At 39.5% G+C, this 24,676-nt stretch overlaps 1 protein-coding gene across 1 annotated transcript in view; it reads left to right on the top strand.

Annotated features, from left to right (window-relative positions):
* Wdr78 (WD repeat domain 78) overlaps window positions 1–24,676 on the top strand; it is a 59,147-nt gene that overhangs the window by 1,439 nt on the left and 33,032 nt on the right. The window contains exons 3-6 of the mRNA XM_010605236.2: window positions 15,184–15,211; window positions 15,833–16,010; window positions 19,958–20,136; window positions 21,772–21,884. Of these exons, the coding sequence (XP_010603538.1) occupies window positions 15,184–15,211; window positions 15,833–16,010; window positions 19,958–20,136; window positions 21,772–21,884 (498 nt within the window). The remainder of the gene's footprint in view (window positions 1–15,183; window positions 15,212–15,832; window positions 16,011–19,957; window positions 20,137–21,771; window positions 21,885–24,676) is intronic.

The raw sequence follows: 24,676 nt of genomic DNA, 5'->3' as shown, positions 1-24,676 counted from the left end.
GGCGGGGGACCCTCGGGAGCCCCGAGGGCCCAACCAGATCCGGACCGGGTGACCAGGCGGCTTCGGGGCGCGCTCTGCAGCTCCCGGGCGCTGTGCCTGCTGCGCTTGCTCTCTGAGCGGTGCTTTGTTTCGGCTCTCCCTCCTCCTAGCACTGCCGGCCTTTGCTTGTGTGTTTTCTCAGTCTGCAGTCCTCCCTCAGGTTCCTGCCACCCTCTGTCCAGGTGCTCTGGCGCCTCCTCTAGGTGCCACCAGACCGGACGCTACAGCGCTCGGCTCTGCATGACTTTTGTGCCATTCCCGTACCATCCTAGCTATCATCGCTCTTCTGCTTACAACATTCTGCGGTAGTGCTGCAGATGGACGGGACCGCAGGGAGCGCGCAGCTGTGCCGACTTGTCTCGCTACATGAAATGGTCCCCGTGAAAGCACCCCAGTTCGTTCTCCTCCACAATACCACATCACTTTTGTCCTCTCTTCTCCACCCTCCTCCAGCTCACTTAATCTTTTTTTCAGCGGAACTGTTGAAAGTTCTTGGGAAAGAGCCTTGTATTCGCCCTTGAATGTGATACCGAGATTCTTGTCTTCCTACCACTTCACCAAAGAAGCTTTTTAAGTCATTAAGAGTCATCCAACTAAATGCACTAGATTGTCTACGCGTCTCAGCTGGCCCATGAGCAGCTTCGATCTCTGTTGATCCCTTCTTGAGTTTTGAAATGTGTAGTTCTTTCTGGGACACCACCCTTCCCTAGATCTTCCCTTGGTTAATGGGTACGTCTTTTAAAAGTACTTTACTGATACGTACTCATATCTCCTATAATAGATATTCTAATGTCAGTGGCAGCATCCCTTAAACTTGTTCTTTTCGCTACTTCCTTATCCCTTTGAAAACTGCCTATACCTATACTGGTGATGTAGCTAAGACCTCTCCAAGTAAATAGACTTTAAAAAAAAAATCTGCATATAGAAGTTAATAGATATCTCAAAATTTACACCCAAAAGTAAATTTAACTCTCCGTTTTTCTGTTTGGTCTTTCCCATTTCAGGAAGTGGCATATTTTACTCTTTTCAATTAGGAAGGAAAAAAACTAAACCCTGGAGTTACCCTTAACTTCTCTCATAGTACTACACAATCAGTGCTTCTTACCTGCAAAATAAATACAGACTATGTACCGCTATAAGTAATAGTCTTACTATTAAGTAAGAATCTGAATAGTCTCTTTGTTAACATCCTCCACATAGTAATGTGTGGCTTTTCTGCTCAAACCCTTCAAGTTTTTATTTCTGTAAATGCTCGCCATTTTACAGTGTTCCTCAGGGTCTGGCTTTGAACTCTTCCTCATGGGTGATTACAGTCCACAGCATATTGTCCTCACAATATTTCCATTTCTGTACCTGTGCTGTTTTGTTTTTTTTTTTAATATTGTGCCCCGATTATCTCATTTACTTCAGATGCCACCATACATAAAATAATACTCTCCAACCTAGCATTTCACTCTCTTACCCTTGCTTCATTTCTCACACAGTTTATCTCTAAAGATATATAGAGGATTATTAAGCTGTCTGCAGCTAAGAAATTGTTACAGTGTGTATATCAAAAATGTTCCCCAGAAGTCTCACATGTTCAGAAGTGGGGCTTTGGGAAGATGACGATTATGGGAGCATTATTTTTATTGGTGGATTAACCTATTTATGAGTTCATTGCAGAAGGTGCTGTTAGAAGGTAGGGCGAGGATGGAAGAAGTGAGCCACTGGAGGTGTAGTGCTGTCCCTGACTCCTCTCTTCTTCCCAGCTGGCATGAGTTGAGCAGCTTTTCCTCTGCCAGGCCCATCCACCACCATTTCTGCATTGGAGACAGCCATCTGTGGACTGAACCCAATGAAACCATGAGCCAAATAAACCTCGCACCTTCTTTGTTACTTTCTCATCACTGAGTCACGATGCCCAATACGCTTAACTTAACAAGAAAAGGTTTATTTGGCTCACAGTTTGTAGAAGTTTCATTCCATAGTCAGCTGGTTCCAAGGCAGGGTGGCACGGCAGAGAAACAGTCCATGGCACGGTCGCAGAAATCAGAACAAAGATCAAGGGAGCATGGAGGGAGATAAATCTTCCCAGGCTACGCCCCCAGTGACCCACCTCCTCCAACCAGGCAGGCTTCACCTCATCAATGGACTAATATTGCACCCCTGTGATCCAGTCACCTCCCCAAAGATCCACCTGAGTGCATGAGGCTCTGCTGAGATGTTGAGGTAGAAACCACAACACCCGCTTTAAGAAGCAGGTGTCAAGTATATCTCTCAGTGATGGGGAAGTGATTAATACAGGAATGGTACTCTGTGAGAGCAAAGGTTTTTCTTCTGTTCATTGTCCTCTTTTGCCTAGAATGAAGAACATGCTCAATAACTGTTGATTGAGCAAAGGGATGCGTGACTATGTTACCTTACCTTTCCCATTGCTTGACCCAGTTCCTAGCACTCATAACTTGGAGACCTTTGATTTGTCTCACATTTTAAGGGAATTTGTTCATGATCTACTGGCTCCAAGGTGGAAGGGCTTGGTGGAACAAAGCTACTTAGTTTATGACAGCCAAGAAGCTGAGCAGGGAAAAAAGGCAGAGAGGAAGAGGACAGGGACCAGACACAGGTCCCAAGGCCACGCCTCCATGACCCGCGGGACACACCCAGCACTGCTCTGCCATTGGGCTGTCCAGATCCTAAAGCCAGCCAGACAGCCAGGTCTAGCTTCAGAATTTTGTTTTCATTTCTAGGTATGGAAATCTCAAAATAGAATTAAGATGAATTCCTGTAAATTAAAACAAAAGTCACAACTTTCATAGTCTTGAAGGCATTAGGAAAATTCACTTAAATTTTTTCTTTTATTTCTCTAAATAGGATTTCACTATGTAGTTCAGGCTGACCTGGAACTCATGAGGTGGTCCAGGCTGACCTCAAATTTCGGGAGGTCCTTTTGCCTCCACCTCCTGAGTACTGTGATTACAGGCGTGCGCCACCACACCTGGTGTCCTTTGAAGTTAATGACAAATTTTAAGTAGATTAATGAAAGGAAAGCACGTGACTGGGGAAGAAGTATAACCTTTGCTTTCTGATAAATCCATCCCATGTTGTCTAACGAAAACAGAGTTCACTGTTGTGGCTTTTCTTGTGAGAGCCTGCCCAGTGTCCTCCAGGGTGTACTTTTATCTTACTTTTTCTCTGCGTTCTGGCCTAGGCTTTCTCCAGAGAGCCATTTTCTCCCTCACTCTTTATTTTTACTTCTCAAATACTTTGTCAACATTTTTTAAAAAGTAGACTAAAATAAAGCGTCAAAGACATTAAAATGTACAACTTGGTGACTTGACTTAATATCATTTCTGATCTTCCTCCTTTTGAGTTTTAAACCAGATCTTGTAAAGGATCTCTTGAAGCATTTATCGATTTTCTGTTTTCTGGCTTAGATTTTTCATGTGTTAGATCCTTCCCTTGGGCTTCACAGTGGATAAAATCCCATTGTGGTAAAAACAGCCACTGGCTCTTTGTTCAACCCTTTCATTCATTTTCTCTGCCCATTTCCTTTATTCTAATTCCTCACACTTCCATACTTCATTTCGATTCTTAGAGTGTTCATGTTTGTCTCAGCGACCTATTCTTGCCTTTTAATCATTTCTTCTATTAGAGGCCTCGGCATACTAAGTAAAATTATTTTACACTTGGTCTTAGCCAAAAGGCTGAGAAGCGATTAAGTAAAATTACTCTAAAATCTTGGTCTCATAATTCCAAAACTTCTGCCATATCTGAGTCTGGTTCTGATGCTTGCTTTGTCTCTCCACATTGCTTTTGCCTTTTGATACGCCTTAGAAATTTTGGTGGAAAGTAGCACATAACTGTGTAAAGTAATAAAAACCAAGATTCATTGACCTTCACCATGAGTTTTTATGTTTGTATGGCTGTGAATTTTGGTCTTGTTTCCTGTTTGCATGAGTGTGTGGAGGTTGAGTTTTCTCAAGTGTGTGTATTTTGTCTCTTGTGTTTCAGGTTCCCCTAGACGCTGCTTTTCCTGCTGGGTTTCATTGTGGCGTTTGGTACATGCATCTTCCCACCATGATCTACCTTTATGTGCTCGTTCCCCTCTCCCAGATTCCCTTCCTCTTCTCATAGTCTTCCTTTTCTCTCCTTAGATTCCACATACTTGGCAAAATGTGTGCTACTTATCTTTCTGAGTCCGGCTTATTTCATGTAACAGGATGGTCTCTCTCCACTTCCGTCTGTTTTCCTGCTAATGTCCTTTATTGCTGAATAATATTCCACTCTGTGTATCTACATACTTTCTTTACTCATTCATCTCTTCACAGGCCGTGCAGGATGCCCCGTAATAAACACTCACACTTGTACAGAGGCTCCCTTTGAACAGTTGGAGCCTTGCGGATCTTTCAGTTGTGGTGCTGTTGTGCAGGAGCACTGCAGGGGGAGGGCAGGTATTCTTTCGTCCTGTTACTTGGTCTTAGCATTTGCTGGCCCTTTTCACTTCACGATCATTTCTGGGCATTTTTTTTCCCTCAGGTGGGTCAGGATGACTAATTGGAGCCGAAGTTGGGTTTACCCTTTCCCGTGACGGGTTCCGGAGAAACCCAAGTTGATAGGCTTTAGTAAAATCCTTTTCTTTGAGGACTGTTAAGGAAAGCAGTTTGTTCTAGGCATATCTTAGAATGGTTTCTTCCTGCCCACCTCTGGAACCCCAAGAGAATGTGTCTTTGTCCTTCATGCTGAGAATCGGTGGGCTCATGGAGGTGCAAAGGAGAGAAGGGGCCTCCCTGCAGTTGTGTCCCCAGAGGTTTGGCTCTGAAGCTGGTCTACTCTCAGTCTTCAGTGGCCGCTGTTGTGCCCTTCAAGTTTCCTGCTACTTGCCCCAGTGGCAAATTTCACCTCCTGTAAACTGTGACTTTTTTTTCCATCTCCTATTTGCAAGGGAACTTTTTGCCCTTTGACCTCTACTCAGAGGTGTAAAGCGTTGTTGATTTTGTTTATTCAGCTTTTTTCTTTCCATGATGATGGGATTGAAGACTTTCAATGTCTTTATTGGACTGGAAACCAGAAGAAAGTCTGTCCACTCTTGAACTCTTGAGGTTCTTCATCACCGTTGTTCGGAAATTATTCAAAGGTCTATAATAAACTAAAGGTTTCAAGTCACCAGATTCGCTTTCCTGTCTCTGTGACGCATTTGTCATTGTTTATCCCATTCTCAAGAATTTTCTTGATTTCCTTAACCCTAAACTTTACTATTCACTTTTTTTGTTTTGTTTTGTTATGTAGTTGAGACTGACTGGACTAGTCTCAAACTCACAGTGATCCTCCTACCTCAGCATCGTGAGTGCTGGGATTATAGGCGTGTGCCACCATGCCCAGCTACTGTTCACTTTTTAACTAGTCTACATACCTGTCTGATTCCTTTTCATTTCTGCCTCCAGTTTCTCTCCTTGGCCCTATTACCTTTTCTTTTTTGGGGGGGCATTTTTATTTTATTCATTTTTTAAAATCTCGTTGTGCTTTTGAAGTAAAATTCAACCAACACTCTAACTCTGTGAGATGAATTACATTATTAACCTCACTTTCCATCAAAGGAAAGAAACAGATTAAGAAACTCACCCAAAAACACATAGCCCATGAGCTACTGGATGAGTTTGGGCATTTCAGTTGACTTTTTGGTGGGGGGTTACTGGGGCTCGAACTGAGGACTTTGTGCTTGCGAGGCAGGTGGTGGAGCCCCTGAGCTACATCCCTGGCCCAGTTGATCTTTTTAAGTTTCCTCACTTGTAAAACCTGGCTATTCTCTATCACAGGTTACAATAGAATTTGAATTAGAAAATATATTCTTTGAAATTTAAAGTGTCATTATTATTAAAATTTCCAAATCCTATCAATTCTGTATATGTTGTCTAAGGGTACCCAGAGTTGACTGTCACTGAGGAAAGAATTTGTTTATGTCCAGGAGGCAGGAGGCAGGGCCTGGCAGGGCATGGCATACAGGTGGGAGCTGCACGAGGAGACACGAAGTTGGAAGGAAAGAGCCAGGGGAACCTGGGCACCAGTCAGTAGCAGGTTCAGGAGGGTTCAGTTTGTGTGATTTCAGTGGGATCAGCTTCCCTGGGCTGACGGCAAGCAGGTGATGGTCCTATGGGGATCCAACAAAGCGGATGGTTGGGCTTATGGATTTAAATCGATTAGCTTGCTTAGGGAAACTGTGCTTGTAGGCCGGGGTAGTCTTCGTCACCTGTGTTCTAGTCCCTCCAGAGTCAGCAGGGGTGTCTTGCATTTGTTTTGTTTCTACATTTGCCCCACCAGAGTAGGTCTTGCTTGCTTCTCACCTGGACTCTTCCCTCGGCGACTTAACTAATGGTTGTCCCTCGTCTACCATGTTCTACCAAGGTTTTCTGAAGCATAGCTTTGGTTTTTTGGAATTTTTTTGTTGTGCTTTGTATTTTGTTTTGAGACAGGGTCCTGCTATGTAGTTCAGGCTGGCCTTGAACTCACAGTGATCCTCCTGCTTCAGCCTCCTGAGTGCTGAGATTGCAAGGGTGCACCATCACGCCTGGCTGATGCATTGCTTTGATCACTGCTTTTCCCATGAAAAAGTAAAGGCACTCCCAAAACATGCCCTGATATTTTCTTTAAACTTTAACTTTGTTTTCCTCTCCATCTAATTGAATCATGTAGCATTCCCTTTATATACCACATGCTTTTCTGCCTGCACTGTTTACAAGGGTCCATGCTCAGGTGCATTTTTATCCTTTCCACTGCCCCAGTTCTTTATTCTCCACTAATTCCATTAACATCTGTTTGGTTTGGGCCAATCACAGGTGGTTAAACATACAGCTGTGAAGATTAAGGAATGTTTTGACTTGGATAAAATGATTTGGGGAATGTTGTTCTTTCAACAAATGCTGAGCAGCTGATGTACATTAGCTACTATAGTAGCGGTAGACGGAAATAAAATGGCCCCAAATCCCTACTGTCCTGTAACATATTCTAAGAAAGAGCTAATCCACAATATAGGGAAAAGATAAATTGTGTTAGTAGGAAATGCTAAGGAGAAAAATGAAGCAAAAGGATGTAAATGATGAGGACTATTTGACATTTTTGGTAGGGAGCCAGGGAAGCCACATTGAAAGGGTGATTGTTGGTGAAGACCTGAAAAAAACAAAACTGCTGAGCATGTACAGGTGTGGGAAAGTTCGCTTCAGGCGTGTGTCAGTGCCCAGGCGCTTATGTGAAAGGTGCCCAGTGTGATTTCAAGGGTGGCAACACGCCTGGAGCAGAGTAAATGGGAGGAATGAGTCAAGATGAAATCACAAGCCAACCTGGATTCAGTAGGTCACAGTGGGGGCAAAACTATGGCTCCTGTGCCACAGTGGGCTGTTTGTTACCACTGAAAGCTCTACAAGGTTCGCCTTCATGGACACAGGATTTTTCAGGTCATAGTAGGTACTTGGGGTTTTCTTCTGAAAGAGCTGGGCATTGACAGGCTCAGAGCAGCAATGTGATCTCACACTTCAAAAAGTTACTGAAGTTGCTGTATGGATGACAGACTTCCGGGAACCATGGTTAATCAGGAAGAGGTCAAAGGCCAGTGCAGCAATCCAAGACAGACAGGGTGGTGTTTGAACCAGGTAATGGCAGCAAGGGTGTTGACAAATGAATGGAGTCTAGATGTATTTTGAAATTTTTATCACTCACCAACTGGAGGAATAGCGTGTACTTTAACAAAAATGGGAAGGATTACAAGACAAGTAGGTTTGCTGGGCTAAGTGATGTGCTGGTGGTAGTGGAGGCAGTGGTTAATGTCAGGAGCGTGGTTTGGGATATGTGTAGTTTCAGGCAGACTTGCCAAGTAGACCGGAGGGTAGATGGCTTCAAGGTTTAGGGGAAAGGTCCAGTTAGAATCATTTTCACTGAAATTGAATTTAAGTCATAGCATGGAATCAGTTTATTAGGGTGTGAGTATAGCTAGAAAAGAGAAGTCCAGTGAGTAATACACAGTCTGTTGGCCAGAACCGCCATCTTCCAACTGACCCAAAGGAAAAGGAGGAATCCAGCATGTGCTCAGTCTTATAGAAAATATGGCGTTCCTCCTTTGGCCACAGTATGCAGATCTACATAAAAGATGATGTAGTCATCGGGGAATGGGTACTGTTCAAAAAAGAATGTCACACAAGTGTATCCATGGCAAGACCGGAAGTGTCTGCAGTGTTACTCCCGCATGTCTTTGGTGTTATAAACAAAAGATGAAGCCAATGGGCAAGGTACCTGGGTTCAACTGATACAGTAGCCTGTCCTGCCCTGCCCTGCCCTGCCCATGGAAGTATGCTGTGAGGACCAGTGGGAAGGAGCCTGAGCTGCCGAAATCCAGGCCCTAGGAATTACATCTAAAATGATACAGCTTTGCTTTTCAGTGCCAATTAACAGCTAAAGTGTTTTTCTACATTCTGGGTTCAACACCCAGTACTACTTAGAGATGAAAAAGATCCCCTGAATTAAGGATGGTTATCTTAAATTGAGTAGGAGTGTGGTACCTTTCTCCCAGCGAAATTCTTCCAGCAGATTCTCATTGTACCCAGTTAGTTGTAGCATGTCTTTACTCTTCAGATTCAGTGTTTTTCTTGCTGAAAAAAATAAAAGTATGCTACAGATGTATACGCAACGTTAGAAACTGAACAAATGTTTATGAAATATTTATATTGGCTTGGAGATAGTCATTCTAAATCACAATGAGAAGAAGATATACAAATGTAAGTGGAAGGCAATCTATTGCATTATAGTTATGCTAGGAAGAGCTTATCACTTGGAAACAGTATAAACAGCTAGATTTCAAGGATTGGCAATTTGCTTTTGAAGCACTCAGATTGTTTAAAGCAAAGGAAAAAAGAAAAAAGCTGCAGAAAAAGCAGGTAGGAAACCAAATAAAAGGGGTATCTTGAAATCTAAGATTAAAAAAATAAAACGTCATCAGGCAGGGTGATGCACACCTATAATCCCAGCTACTCTGGAGGCTGAGACAGGAGGATTGCAAATTCAAGATCAGCCTGGGCAGTTTAGCAAGTCCTTGTCTTAAAAAAAATTTTAGGGGTGTTTGGGACTATAGCTTAGTGGAAGGCTGCTTGCGTAGTTTGTGTGGGTTCCTGGATTCAGTCTCAGTACGGAAGGGAAAAAAATTAAAAAAAAAAAAAATGAACATCTGGATCAAATGCTGCTAAATAAGGTGAGAATGTTGAAATGATCATTAGATTAGTATTGATGAACTGACTGGACCTTGGTAATAATCCTTTGTGGTATAAAGGAGTAAAACCTGATGAGAATAGGTTCAAGGAGTTTATATTCTCTATCCATACATATATAGAGAGATACTGGGAAAATAACTACAGACAGATTTTTCCAGTGAGTTGCTATAATTATGAAATAATAATAGATGGAGCTGGAATAATAGATGAAGTTAGAAGTATTTTCTTTTTTTAAGAAAAGAGAAATAATAGCATATTTACACACTGAAACAAATTCTCCAATAGACAAAAAGTTTTATGCAGGCGAGAGTTGCTAGAGCAATGTTTTTGAATATGCCAAAAAAAATCTAGTGCACTTATAGAAAGTTAACTTCAATGATTTGTATACAATAATAGCAAAGAAATGGAGAATAGAGACCCAGTAGGTGCCTAGCTGTGACAGGTGGAAGATGTAGAGGCTACCTCATTTATTCAGTTTTTTCACTTAATCAGCTAGAACTAATTATTTTCAGAGAGGAAGTGGTGTTTTTTGAGAGCAGAGAATGTACCTTAGAGTGGTAAAGACTGAAACAAGGACAGATTTTTGGCACAGTGAGGACCCAGATTAAGTGAGTGAACATGAAGTGAGACCTGTCATTGTGATTAGAGTTGGTTTCTTTCCTTAAGTTTCCTTAAGTTTAAATTAGCTGCATAGGTTGAGTTTAAATACAGTTTGCTAATAGGAATTTTAGAGAGTAGTAAGAAACGATATTGAAAATATAGTTTATCTTTCATCCCCTGGGAGGAAGGGGTATCCACAGTGCATGGGGTCACAAGGAAGGAGTACTGAGGTCTCTTGTGAGTCAGCGGGATTTGGGGAGACACTGTGGATAAGAGCTTTTATTATGGCTTCTGCCAGTAGGAATGGGTAAGGCAGAGAAAACAGGTTTAAGATTGGCTACTTTGAATAATTTCAGCGGGTTCTGGGGCGCACAGACTTTGTTGGTCTAGCACTTGGGTATGGAGTTATTAGGGCAGCTGTTGTAGCCCAGACTGTGAGTATTCCCTAGGGAGGTGGTTTGGCGTGTGGACTCTGGATTGATTGCTTTGTATTTGAAAAGTGTACTGCTAGGAGGAGGACTCCTGGAAGAAGTTACAAAGGAGATGGGAAGCCTGGGAAAGGTGATTTAGGCATATTATTGTCAGGTTGCTCAGAACAAGCTTTGTCCAACCTATGCAGGTGAGGCCTATGTTAAAGGTCCACTATTGCAGAAGCTAGGAACATGGTTGATATACAGATGCTGGCTCAAAGTAAGAGAACAATTGGAGTTAACCTTTGTCTTGGTTACATTTTTCAAATCGCTGAGACAAAATACCCATCACCCAAAGTTAGAGAAGGAAAAGTTTATTGTAGCTCACAGTTTGTAGAGGTTTCAGTCCATAATCAGCTGGCTCCAAGCAGAGCAGCATGTAGAAAGGTATCACAGAGGAGAAAGTTCATGGCAGGTAGAAGACAGCACAGCAGTTAAGTGGCAAGCAACAAAAAGTGACTCTTTCTGTCCCTTACATTACCTCCAGGATGGGGTACCCTTAATCCTACCCAGAATTTTGCCAACCCAATCAGTGGACTAATTTAGTAAATCACACACCATTTATCCCAGTATCACACACTCTAGACCCAGCTACATCTGAAAAGCCCTACCTATGACCACATGAGGATTTGAGGGGACATCTTAACACATAACACAGAATAACCATGGTTTGGGTTTTGCCAAAAAATACACTGAAATAAAAGAAGGGCAGAGGATGTGAGAATATCAGTAATGCATGATTATAACAACTATCAATTATAATAACTTTTAAGATCAAGAGAGAAGAGAGCATGAGAGACAGGTAAGGCATTAAAATGTTAGAACCAAAGGCTTAAAGGTCATAACAGAATGGGAGGATAATTGATGTTGGAGTTTAAGAATGTAGAAGCTGGAAAATAGGAAGTGATCATTGATTTTTCTAAAGACACATTCAAGTGTATGACTGTGGCTCAAGTAGCAAGGCAGGTAAGTTCATTTATGTAGGAATATTTCAAAGAGCTAAGAGTTCCATGTGGTAGATTGATTACCTTCAGGGATTTTTGAAATATCCAGTAATTGTGCCCTGTGTAATATTGACAAAGCCAGTGATCCAGGATATAAAATCTTCAGGGGATAGGGGAAGGGATGTGGTAATGAGGGTAAACTGCTATTAGGAAATGGAATATATAGGACTTAATATAATAGCATTCCTATTACCAGCGCATCATACCCAAATCCCACATCTTAAAGAGAGGCATAATTTGGCTCAGGGTTTCAGAGCATTTAGTCCTTGGTTGGCTGGCTCCAAGTCAAGAACATTATGGCAGAATAACCTGGTAGAGCAAAGCTCTACCATAAATCAGCACAGGAACAGTGCAAGAGCAGAAGGGGGCAGGGGCCATATAATACCCAAACTCATCTTCATAACACACCCAGATGGTGCTTTACTAATAATTCCCTGGGTGTTCCTTAATCCCATCAAATTGACATATCATAATTAATGATCACAATCCACACATGTCAACTTGACAACAGATATATCTTAAACCATACTTAATCACCAAATAAAGATAACAGTTCATAATCCTGGCTGACATGATAGACTATCCTATGCACAATCTGAGTACAGCTAATTCTCTCCTTAACATCTGATCAGTAATAGGATTTTTAAAGGCCCAAGTCAAAGTCTCTTCTGAGAATCAAGTCAAACTTTTAGCTGTGAATCCCTGTAAAAATTAAAAAAAAAAAAAGTTACATAATTGTAAGGTATAATGGCACATAGTAAATATTTCCACTCAAAATGGAGGATTGGGGGATGAAAAAGAATCAGACCAAAGCAAAACCAAAACCCACCAAAGCAAATATTAAATCCTGTGGTTCCACGTCCAAAATCCATGGCACATAAGTGGTAAGATTTGAATTCTAGAGGGTGTAGTTGGTACCAGTCCTATGACTTCTCTCTTAGTTTGGTACCACTCAGAGCCTGCAGCTTACCTTAACAAATATTCCACATCCCTGGCATCTGAAATTCTGGGGTCTCCACTGCATCTCTGGCTTCATTCTCACAGCTTCATACCTTGCCTTCTCAGGGGCTTCTTGGCTGGCCTCCCAGGCCTTCCTTTAAAATCTGGGTGAAAGACTCCCTAATCTGACAATTCTTGCATTCTGCATGCTGCTGCATGATGAAACCAGCATTATATGGATAACATGAAGATATGTGCAAACAGCAGCCAGGCCCCACTGGACTATAACTGCATCATCCTCTAAGTACCTAGGTACCTGAGCACAGTGAAATAAATTGTGGAAACCAGTTCTCTAGGTCTTTTCAAGTATAGGTCTGAAGGACTCTCTTTGCAAATGAAAGGTTGATAATTTTGCATCCTGAAGCCTAGTGAGGTATTCATGGTTTCCGAGATGCCCTCAAAGTATTGTTCTTTTTATCCGTGCAAAAAATACTTGGTTTCTTTAAATGGTGCTAATCTCTTTAGCCGTCATACCTCCATTTACCCCCAACTTTACACACATTCCTTGGGGCCAAAATTTGTTTTACAAAATTTTCTGCTCTGCTTTGTGCTTCAGATTTTCACTATAAATTTTACTAAAAGCAGCCAGCAGTACCCAGGCCACAGTGAGAATGTTGAGCTGCCTTCACATTTCTTCCTTCAAATCAATCAGTCCTGTGCCTTTTAATCTCAGTCTCCTACAGAGTCTCAGGACATGGTCAAAATGTCAAAAAATTTTCCCAGAATGTAACACATATGGCCTTTAATCCAAGTGCCAATTATATCTTTGTTCCCAAAGGAAACCTTGTGAGCCTGGTCTTTATATCCACATTCCTATCAGCATTCTGGCTTCTGAGCTTTGACCTGAGTCACCCACCAGGCTTTGCTTTATTACAGAATTATAAGGTTCTCTAGGGTACATCTCCAAACCTTTCTAAGTTCCTCCTGCAAACCAATCCAAAGGTCAGGCACATTTATGGCAACCACCCCACTCCTGGTACCAGTTTTCTCGTTGGAAGAAAATACCCAACATTCCCAGCTAAAAGGAGGAGTGTTAATTTGGCTTATGATGTCAGGGGATTCGCTCCATGGTTAGCTAGCTCCTAAGCAGGAACATCATAGTAGAAATGCATGGTGGAACATGGCTGCTCACTTCAGCATTGCCAGAAATCAAAGCAGATAAACAGTGCTAAGAGGAAGAGGCCAGGGATCATTATAGTACCTAAGGTACTATAGACATCCAAAAGTGCTTTGACAGCCTCCTGGATGTTTCTTAATCCAGTCAAGCTGATATGTCATGATTAATGGTCATACATGGCCATTTTCATGGTGAATTTTCAGGGACTATATAGTGAAAGAACAGATTACTGCAATCTGACCCTAGGTATAATTTGCAAAGAAGGATTCTAAGAATAGAAACAAAATGGCAGGATTGAATTTTACAAAGACAGTAGGACATAAGGTTAGGAGAAAAAAAAGAGTTGAAGGTAAGGCACAAGAGAGATTTAACTGATAAATTTTATATTCTATTAACTGGAGAAGAGCAGAAGTCTAAAAGGTTAATTGGTAAAAAATGGAAAAGTCTGATGATCAGGTATCTCGAGGAGGCTGAAGAATAGGAAACTCATCAGAAACCATTTTGAAAAGTCAATTTTAAGGGAAATAGTCAACTTTCAGATGCTGCAAAGATAAGTACTGAAAAGAATACCTTGGATTCAACATTTGAAGGGATGGATGATTTTAATGGAAGTAGAGTCTATGCAGTAGAAGTGGGTAGAACTAGATCATATGAAATCATGGAGCAAATAAGCTATAAAGAAGTAGATGGGATTGGGGTATAGTTGAATGATAGGGACCTTCTGTGTGGCCCTATGTTACATCTCCAGCACAGCCATACCCCATTCACAAAAGTATTCTTGACTACTATTTTAGAAAATTGGACTGTGAAAGAAGATGTAGTATAGATAGAGGAAGATGGGTAAAGGGAACATGTTCACCTTGAGAGGATGACTGGGGCATAATTATATGTTCATGGGGAGGTAAGAATAGTAGACCTGAAATTGCTGATGGAGAAGAGTTTCTGAGAAAGCAGTGAAAGATAGTTTCAGAGCAGAGCTAAAAGCCTGATCTTGGATAGAAATGACACCTCTGAGGGAAAGAGGAAAAAGATAATGGATTGAGACAAGTTTGCAGGAGAGAGAAGAATTTGAAGATGAGAGAAAAATAATCTGGAGTTTTTATATTATTGTAACTTTTTGATACTTTTGTTAATGATGTTGGGAGTCAAATCCTTTAGAGACTAGAGGAAGGAGGATAGGGTTGGCTACTTAAAAAGAATATAAATTGAAAATGGTATGTGAAAGGAATTCATTTTCTCATTCAAAAAATATTTAGTACCCATGATACACTGGACACTGGTATATATATTAAGGATAAAGTAATAAGAGAACTCTTGTCCCAAACATGCTTACAGTCTATGGAGGAAGAGAAAGCAGAAAATAAAATGTAAGATAGAAATATTGTGAAGAAAAAATATAAAACTTGGGTGGATTTTTGTCATTTAAGAATTTATTCTTTTGTGATCTTTTAGAATTTAAATGTAAAAGTATTGTTGAAAATACTTTATTTGGAAGCATATTTCATTTCTAGCAACCAAGGATAGATCATCCTCATTTTATAGACATGAATAAAGAGTTCTAAAATGAATAAAATGAAAAATATAGGTCCTGTATTACAAAACTTACAGAATAAATAAAAAATAAAATTATATTTTATACTGGATACATATAGTTTTATTATGTTTTCTTCTTATTAAAACTTATTACAGGCTGGGCGTGGTGGTGCACGGCTGTAATCCCAGCACTTGGGAGGCTGAGGCAGGAGGATCACTGTGAGTTCGAGACCAGCCTGAGCTACATAGTTCCAGATCAGTCTCACTATATAGGGAGACCCTGTCTCAACCCCCCCCCAAAAAAAATTATTACAGTTTGTTCAGACATGAACATACTATTCTTTCCCAGGTTTTTACTTCTGATTAAATCTGCATAGGTATGTGCATGACACACTTATTGGTCTTTACTACATGATAGGCATTTCTTAACTACAGTACATAAATTAGTTCATTTAATCCTCATAATACCCTATGACTTAGGTACCATTGTTATTTCTGTTTTATAAATAAGCAAGCTAAAACCCAGAGAAATCCCCATAGAGTTTGGATCTCACCACCTATGTCTCAGCTGTGGTAGGAATGTGTATTCCCTTTCAGCCTCTGTGACTTGACGTAAGTAGCAAGCCCTGGGGTTGATGTAACAGGAAAGGTGACATATTACAGATGAACTCTCTAAGATTATGCTAACACAAAACAATTTCTCAAGGAGCAATCATTATTTCACTCTATCTGTGTAGATTATTTACATAATTTTAAGGGAAAGCTGTCCTTTTTATTATTGGTTGGTTTTTAAATTTTAACTCTGGATCTTCTGAATTATATTTTATTTTCCTTTTATAGGAGTAGTGTCTTACAATCAAAGAAGTCTATCAGCTTTACTGAAAAAGCAAAAGAAACTTTGAAGAAAGGATATGCTGGTGCGACTCAAAGCAGAATGGGTGTGTCAAGAAACTTACTTATTTTACCTGAGATGAAAATGACAGAAAAAATGAATATTTCCAGTGGTAAGGTAGTACAGGTAATGTTCTTTAGAATTCTGGGTTTATTTTAAAATGACATCATAAAAAACTTGATTGTTATTTTAAAAATAGAAAATGTAGTGCTGCTTTCAGGAAATTACAACTAATATTGAAATACTGATTTTCTTAGAGTTTTTAACCCCATAATGTTCCTTATAACGTAATATTGGCATTTAGCTCCTACAATTATTGAGAATAAAAATTCAGGAGTAGAATAAAGCCTATTTGTGACCTTACAAACTGTTGTTTGTGGTAATAATTATAGCTAGTACATTACCATTATCATCTAATTTTCAGCAATATAGTGTTGCAAATGTCATAAAATGAGTTGTCGTAAATTAGAAAATTGACAGACTTTTTAAAGCTTTTAGTCAAATCATAATGTAACATATAGAAAAGTATATTTCATGTATACATTATAACTTTGAGCAAGGCAATGATTCTTGAAATGGCACATTAAAAGAGCAGTCTATAAGAGATAAAATTGGTAAATTAGACTTCATAAAAATTGCAGCTTTTGTCCCTGGAATGACATTGGTAGCAGAATGAAAAGAAAAAAAAAGCCACGTACTGGAAAAAACTGTAAAGCGTATCCTCAGAAAGTAATTGTAACTATATATACTTTTAAATATATAAAGAACTTTCAAAACAATGTTAAGGCAACCTGTTTTAAAAAATGATCAAAATACTTGAACAATCACATCACCACAGTAGACACACAGATGGCAAGCGGGACAGGAAAACGCGATCAAGGTCAGTCATCAGGGAAATGCAGATTTTAAAATACTGCTAAATATATTAGGATGGCTAAAGTTAAAGACCAACAAACTGTTTGCAACCTATAGAGGAATGAAATCGTTAAATACTCTGATAGTACATTTGGAAAATAGAAAATAATTTGGCAGGTTATTAAATATTAAACATGTATTATACTAGTATTCTACTTCTAGATATTTACCTACAAGAAGAGAAAATTGATACTCATAAAAAGACTATTACATGAACACTAAATATTTAAATATATTATATATGATCTCTGCATATCTATCTATACTCACATACATATGTACACGTAGATTGAAAGGTGATCTGCTTTTGCCCCCTCTGTCCAGCACAATGGGAACACTAGCCAGAGCAATTAGGTAAAAAAAGGAAATCAGAGGTTTCCAAATTGGAAAGGAAAATAAAATTATCTCGTTCAGAGATGACATGAACGTCTCTGTAGAAATCTCTACAGGAGATTATCATCTCACACAGTCACATACGTATGCATAAACTAATAAACCAAATTCTGCCATTTGCAAGATAGAAGGAAATCAACGTATAAAAGTGAATTCCATCACAATGAATAATTCAAAGAGAAATTTGCTATAACATTAAGAATAAAAACCTTAAAAAAGAAAAATAAATACTTAGGAATAAATTTACTCAAAGAGGTCAGAGATTTGTACACTGACAACTACAAATACTATTGAAAAAAATGAAAGAAAACACCCAATAAATGGAAAGGCAGCTTTTGTTTATAAAGTGGAAGGCTTCTGTGTTAAAATGTTTATACTACAGAAAAGAATCTGCAGACTTAATGCAGTACCTAATACAATCCCCATGATGTTTTCAGAAAAAGAAAACTAACCCTAAAATACCTATGGAATATCAAACAATACCAAATAGACAAAGCAATCTTGAATTAGAACAAAAAACTTGGAACACGCTTCCTATTTCAAAATTTACTATAAATCCATAGTAATAAAAAGCAGTTAAGGTAAATTTTATGTGTAACTTGCCACCATTTTAAATAGAACTTCCATCCTAACAACAGAAAATGGTTAAATTTTTTTTTTTAAAAAAGCTCATGTCTCTGCAAGTGAATCTAAGAACAAACAGCAAATGAAGAACCATCTAATCTAGAAAACCTGCCAGTTGTGCTAGAGTCTAAGATAGGCTTAGGTTTGGGGAAATGACTGGAAACTGCTGAGCACCCATGGGCAGTTTGATGTCTTGTAAATCTCTCTCATCTTGATGCTTGTATTCCTGAAGGGGGATGAGGCAGGTGATATAAATTTAAGGTTTTGGAGGTAGTATGCAGGTGGAGTTTGGAAGAGCAGGTTAGAGAAAGCCTAGAAAATGGAACTTAATTATGATGCCACAGAAGCTTCAGAAGATGAGATAGGAAGTCAGGCGTCACAGGCTGCACTGATGAGATTCGAGATGGAAATGAGAATTCTGTTGGAAACTGGACCAAAGCCCATCAGTGTTACACCGTAGCAAAGGATTCGGTGCATTTTGTTCATGCCCTAAGATTTTGTAGGCAGCTAAGTATAAAGGTGATACACTAGTTTTTCTCCTAAATTTCAAGGATGTACAGCATTCGGGCTGCATCATGAGTAGCAAATAGCCAAATTCACAGTGAGATTCAAGAATAGAAGAAGAGCAAAGGATTTGGAAAACGAAGAGGAGGATTTGAAAAATTTTAACTCGGCCAGGAAAGGAGAGCATTGAAAGGTGCTGCCCCAGAGGGTGTAATTGCTAGAGATCAAGCGGTTAAGGAGATGCCAAGAACAGTACTTTGTATGGGAAAATAGGACAGATATCCGAAGGGTACTCCAGGAATCTGCGAGACCACCCCACCCTTCACAGGCTCAAAGTGTTGAAGTACAAATTTGCTTCCGAGACTCCAGGGTGATGTTTGTAAAGATTTTGTTCCCCTCTTCTCAAATAGGATATACTCTGTGCCTGGCCCTCCTCTGTATCTTGTAAGTATGGAATTTGATTTTTCATTTCTTGTAGGGGCTCACAGTAGAGTTTGCTCTGAGTCTCAGAGGAGACGTTGGATTTGGGCTTTTGAGCAATGTTGGAGCAGCTACAACTATGAGGGAGTCTTGGGATGGACTTTAAAAAAAGCATTTTGCGTTGTGTCTTAACTTTCTACATGGCTGAGGCACAATACCTAACACTCACGCCTTAATGGAGAAGAGGTTTATTTTGGTTCACGTTTTAGAAGTTTCCGTCCCTGTTCCACAGGCTTAAGGAGAGAGAGAGAAGGGAGGAGCAGGGAGGAAGAGGAACCCTTATACCCTGGGTATGGGTGGCACTACCCAAGAGGTTTGTAGCCTGAATAGGTAAGAAATGGACGGCAGAATGCTGCTGCTGCCTGCCTGCCCCTCGGTGGACTGTTTGTGCTCACCACACCCCTCTGCCGTGCGGCTGTTCCTTGAAGCCAGCTGACTAGGAACTGAGACCTCCATAGGCTGTGAGCGGACACAGACCTCTCCTCCTCTAACTTGGGAGTGTTGGGTATTGTGTCTCAGAAATGAGAAAAGTGACCAAGACGCAAGGGTTACAGGGTACAGGGCTTCTTGAGATGATTAAAAAGTGTTATAATTAATTGCAGTGATAGTTTCATGTATGTATGAATACAACAAAAACCCACTTAATCATACAGTTTCAGACCTATTTTAAAAGTGAATCATTAGCCACTTTATAGTGGTGTACACTTGTAATCCCAGGACTCTGGGAGGCTGATGCAGAAGGACTGCAAGTTTGAGCTCGGCCTGAGCAGTTCAGTGACTTAGCAGGGCCCTGTCTCAGAGGTGTGGGTGTATGGACATAACTCAGTGCAAGGGTCCAGTATGACAAAAAATTTTTTTAAATTACATATTATAGGTAATATTTTTTCAAAATTGAAAACTACTATAGATATTTGTAATTGTAAAAATAAATTATTATATACTTTACAAATAGCCTTTGGAGGGCAGGCAAACACTGTGTAGACAGGTGCACTAGAGACTTACTGCTCAGTGACCAACCACGTGCAGGTACCCTACACACAGTAATATGCACATCTGATAGCAAGACGTGCTTGTACGATGTTATCTGTTTTCTGGGTCCTACTGCTTAGAAGCCCTGTTTTCTTTAATTATTTTATTTAAAATAATCATTTCTACAGGTGCTGGATAAAAATGGAGTTGATGTTACTCCGAGACCTCTTTACTACCCAGATCCACATGCAGCAAAGCCAAATAAACTACTGTCATCCCAAGAAGGCTCCCTTGGGTCGGATTTTATCACCTCCTATAGCATGTATCAGAACACAGCGAATCCCAGTTTGATGGGGCAGTTCACCAGGTAAAGCATGCTGCTCTACAGTTTTTCTTTTCTTACCATATATATATTGTATTTGCATTCAAATTGCATATATAACTTAGATATCAATTGTCTGAGCCTCCCAACTTGAGTGTATCATCCTAGCTGCAGGGCTCTGCATGACTTAAAAAGTTCCCAGACACACCAACATATTTGTGAAATGTATAGAGATTTTACTTAAGATTTCCCAAGGCACCAAAAGAAAGGGCTAACATTTACTTTCTTACAGTTGATTGCAAGTTCTCATTAGTATTTTTCCTTAGTTTCTTTAGCTTCTCTTATGCTACATTTTATGGGAAGAGGTGGGTTTGCTCTCTCTCCATCCACTCAAGAAAATCTTTGTTGTTCTAGGGATTGATTTTTATGTTATTTTAGAATACAGAACAATTAAATACTGCTTATCTTATTTACTTTCTCATTGCTGAGACACAATATCTGACACCCACAAATTAAAGAAGGAGAGATTTATTTTGGCTCACAATTTACAGTTTTCAGTCTGTGGTTGGCTGGCTCTAAAGCAAGACAGCATGTCAGAGGGGCATGTTGGAGGAGAAACAGTCCACAGCAAGGCAGTCAGGAAACAAATATATTTATTTTTCAAGGGAGAAGCTGGGAAGAAATAGACCCAGACCATGCCCCCACCACCACTGACCCAGCTATTCAGGTACCGGATTCCACCTTCTAACCTCAAGTCAGCTATGAGCCCCCAGGATCTAACCATCTTCCAAAAGCCCCACCTATGAACACATGAGGCTTTGTGGAGACATCTAGATAGAAAAAGAAACGCTGCTGTACAACTTGCCTCCACATCTCCAGATGAAAGGCATGGGAATGCTAGGTAAAACAAAAGATATTTCAATAAACTTGACCCATTCTTTAAGTGGGCCATTGAGACTAAGTAGAAAAAGGATATACTTCATAAACATATTAATATGTTTAAGGAAAATATTTTTTGATTCTTTTGTTGATTTCTTTTTGACTTCACTGATGTTTTTAATTCAGTTTGAGAGAAGTCTTATAAAATTGAGCAAACTAAATTTTAGGATGATATTTGAACAGGAACAGAAACTACATGATAAATGAAAGTAAGGGTATTGTAGGATGGATGAGGCCCTGAAATAAGATCGCTCCATAAGATTGAGAAACTAAAAAACAAAAAAACAGTAACAAAACAGGGAAGAATGATAGTGGAAATGAAGAGTCAGAGAAAGTAAAGCTCTATTTTGGAGTTTTGTCTTAAACATACTTTTATTCCAAGTGCATACTGAATGCCTTTATTCATGAAGTTTGTTGGTACATTTTAGGTTTACATCACGCTAACAGTCATCATTGGGTATTTGTACCTGTACATGATGTATCTTGGTTCTTATTTTTCTGAATGACTTTAAATATAGTTTTGACATGTGTTATTTGAAATGTATTTTAAATTACTTTTGATTTGAAGAACATTAAAATCAACTCAATATTTTTCAATTATTTTGATCAGTGCAGTTTGATCTATGTTGCTGTTATGATTATAGTGTATTTGATTGCTCCATCTAATAACGTGTTCTAATTTACATGTATTGCCTATAAAGGCACTTAAATAAATGATAATGTTGTTATTCATTGTTAAAGGTCAGTTATTGGCAGCAGTACATTTTCTAAGTCAAGTGTATCAACAACTGAGTCCTTAGCAGAAGACTTAGAAGAACCATCCTATAAACGAGAAAAACTGGTCAGTTTTACAGGTAATAAAAGTGCTCTTTTGACTTTAATCTTTTTATCTTCACTCATTTTCAGTGATGCTGGGCACAGCTTGCATCCTTCAGTGAGGTTATCGCACACCTGTGAAGCTCTTAAGTCCTAGTGGCACAGTCTGCATGGCACTGTAGGTTCTTCCCGCCTCTTGATCCTGTGTGCAGACGCACAGAGTTGCTCCCCTGATAATGCTCAGGTAGCATTGGGAAATCATTACTGTACTACTTTTATCTCAAGTACTCAAAAAATACATGTTGGATAAACACAGGAAGGTAACTGAAGTAGATGAGTGCTTAGATTTGGGTTTCTAATACTATTTTCCAGCAAATGGGACCAGGGATCTTTGAAAAAAGTGACTGAGTCTTAGTTTCTCATTACTGGGACAAATACCTGCAACTTAGCGGAGAAAAAGTTTGCTTTGGTGCCCTATTATAGCCCAAATTATGAAATACCAATGAGTCCATACTGATATAAATAAATAAATAAAGGGTGGAGACACATCTCCTGTAAGAAGAGTTCTATTCATCTCTCATGAAGACAGAGCTCCACACCCTACCCTGTAAGTGTGGGCTTTTCCTTTTGACTTTCTTCTAAAGGGTCCATTATACAAAGGGGCTGGTAAAGAACAACTTTCAAGCGTGTCCAATACCACTGCAGCTCCGTGGTCAAGGCTGGAGTCACCACTGATAAGTCACGTCAGTAGCGTGTACGCTTGGCACATGGTGACGATGACATCTGATCTCTGTGATCTTCCTCCTGGGACTCAGAACCCTTATCTATACTAGAAAAACCCAAACTGAAGGACATTAGACAAAAATACATGACCGGCACTCCTCAAAACACCCAGTCTTCAAAACAAGGGAAGTCTGCAAAACTGTCAGTCTGTGATGAATATATATAAGGTGATAACTTGGATGAAGTCCTGTATAGAAAAGAATGGCTTTACTTAAAAATTAAGAAAATTGGAATAAAATACAGACTTTAAGTGATAATGAAATAGCAGTATTTTTTCACTAGTTGTATTAAATAATGTATATAAATTACAAATTATATAATGTAATAAATAATGTATCATAAGAATCTTAAAAATAGGGCAAATTGGATACAGGATATATAAGAACTTTTATATTGTTGCAAACTTTCTTCTGAAACTGTTCTAAAATTAAAAGTTTGTTAATGTTTTTAAAAGTCTAGCAAAGCTGTTAATGAGTCCTTTGGATGATTCTGATGCATCATAAAATTTGGAGAGCATTATTGTACTGCATAACCAAAAAAGTTCTATACTTAGGGAATCTCATAATTTTATTTACAAAGTAGGGGCAGACAGCATGTTTTATATAAATTGTCCTTAAATGTTCTCAGTGAATAAGTAATAGATTCCTTTTATGTGAGCACAGAAAGTATGTGGATTTGTATACAATCCGTTTGTGAGAAGTGACAGTAAACATCCTTGGTAACTCAACAGTGCTGTAAATATACTGAACACATTGGCTCAAGTAGAGCCCACGGAAGGCTGAATAGGCTGCTTTCTACAGAGGGCTGTGAAAGTAGCCAAATGATGGCATAGGTGAGAGTAGATATGGGAGATTGGAACCAAAATAATGCATTGTGGAGAAAGTCTGCTGTTATGCCCTCAAAGTTGGCAGACTCGCTAATCCATTCAGTTAAGGTTCTCCATCACCTCAGCCCCCCTCCCTTTCAGGGGTTCATAAAGGCATAGGAGGAGCCGTGAATGTCATACAGAGCTGCAGGCACCATCAGGAGTGGAGGAAGACGTATTCCCTCCGTCACTGGCAATAAAAAGAGGTACAGGCAAAGCAGATTGATTTGTGTCTCTTTCTAGGTAGAAGCAAAAATGGAGTCAACATCTGTGCAGGCTTGATCTATAGTTAGGAGACCTGCACCATGAAATAGATTCTGTAGGTAACGCTATTGATTTAATTGCTCAATATATGTCAAATTCAGGCAACATGCAGAAAATAATACAAAAATCCAGTAAAAAAATGCTGTTTGCTATCTTACAGTTTTGTCTATGAATGGTAATTCTGCCATTCATCGGGAGAGTGACAAGATAATTACTTTCTCCAACCATATAGATAAGTGAGATTTTACTAGATTAGGTTCTATATAGTAGTGCATTGTTATACCTTGTGTCTAAATGTGTCCCTGCAAAGCCTTATGTGGTCACAGGTGGGGATTTTCAGAGATGGCTGGGTCCAGAGCGTGTGATGCTGGGATCAAGGTTATGTAGTTACTAAATTAGTCCACTCATTGGTTTGGCACAGTTCTGGGTAGGATTAAGGGTGCCTCATTCTGGATGTGTATACTGGTAGCCCAGATATAATATAAGGGACAGAAATTCACTTGCGTGCTGCTTGCTGTCCTCTGCCTACCCCACCATGGACTGTTTCTCCTCTTTGATGCCCCTCTGCCAGGCCACCCTGCCTTGGAGCCAACCAACTTTGTACTGAAACCTCCATGAACTGTAAGCTAAATGAAATTTTATTTCTTTAACTTTGGATGTTGGGTATTTTGTCTCAACAATGAGAAAAGTAACTAAGACATACATCTAATGCAAGATTATTCGGCTTTGCAATTAGCACATCTGTGGAACTGCAATGCCACTTTATGGTATATAGTAACTAAATCTAGTTGTCTAAAAATAACAAAGATCAGAAAATCAGTAATCTAAATTTTTAGTCATAAAATTTCCAGCATTTCCTGGTGCGCTCTTAGACTTCTTATCTTCTCTCTTGCTTAATGTCTTTTTTTTTTTTTTTTT

This window comes from Fukomys damarensis, unplaced genomic scaffold (assembly GCF_012274545.1).
Source record: "Fukomys damarensis isolate Sample0158 unplaced genomic scaffold, DMR_v1.0_HiC HiC_scaffold_33, whole genome shotgun sequence".
Classification (NCBI taxonomy): domain Eukaryota; kingdom Metazoa; phylum Chordata; class Mammalia; order Rodentia; family Bathyergidae; genus Fukomys; species Fukomys damarensis.
Note: the sequence above shows the minus strand (reverse complement) of the source record. Positions and strands in the feature narration are given on the sequence as shown.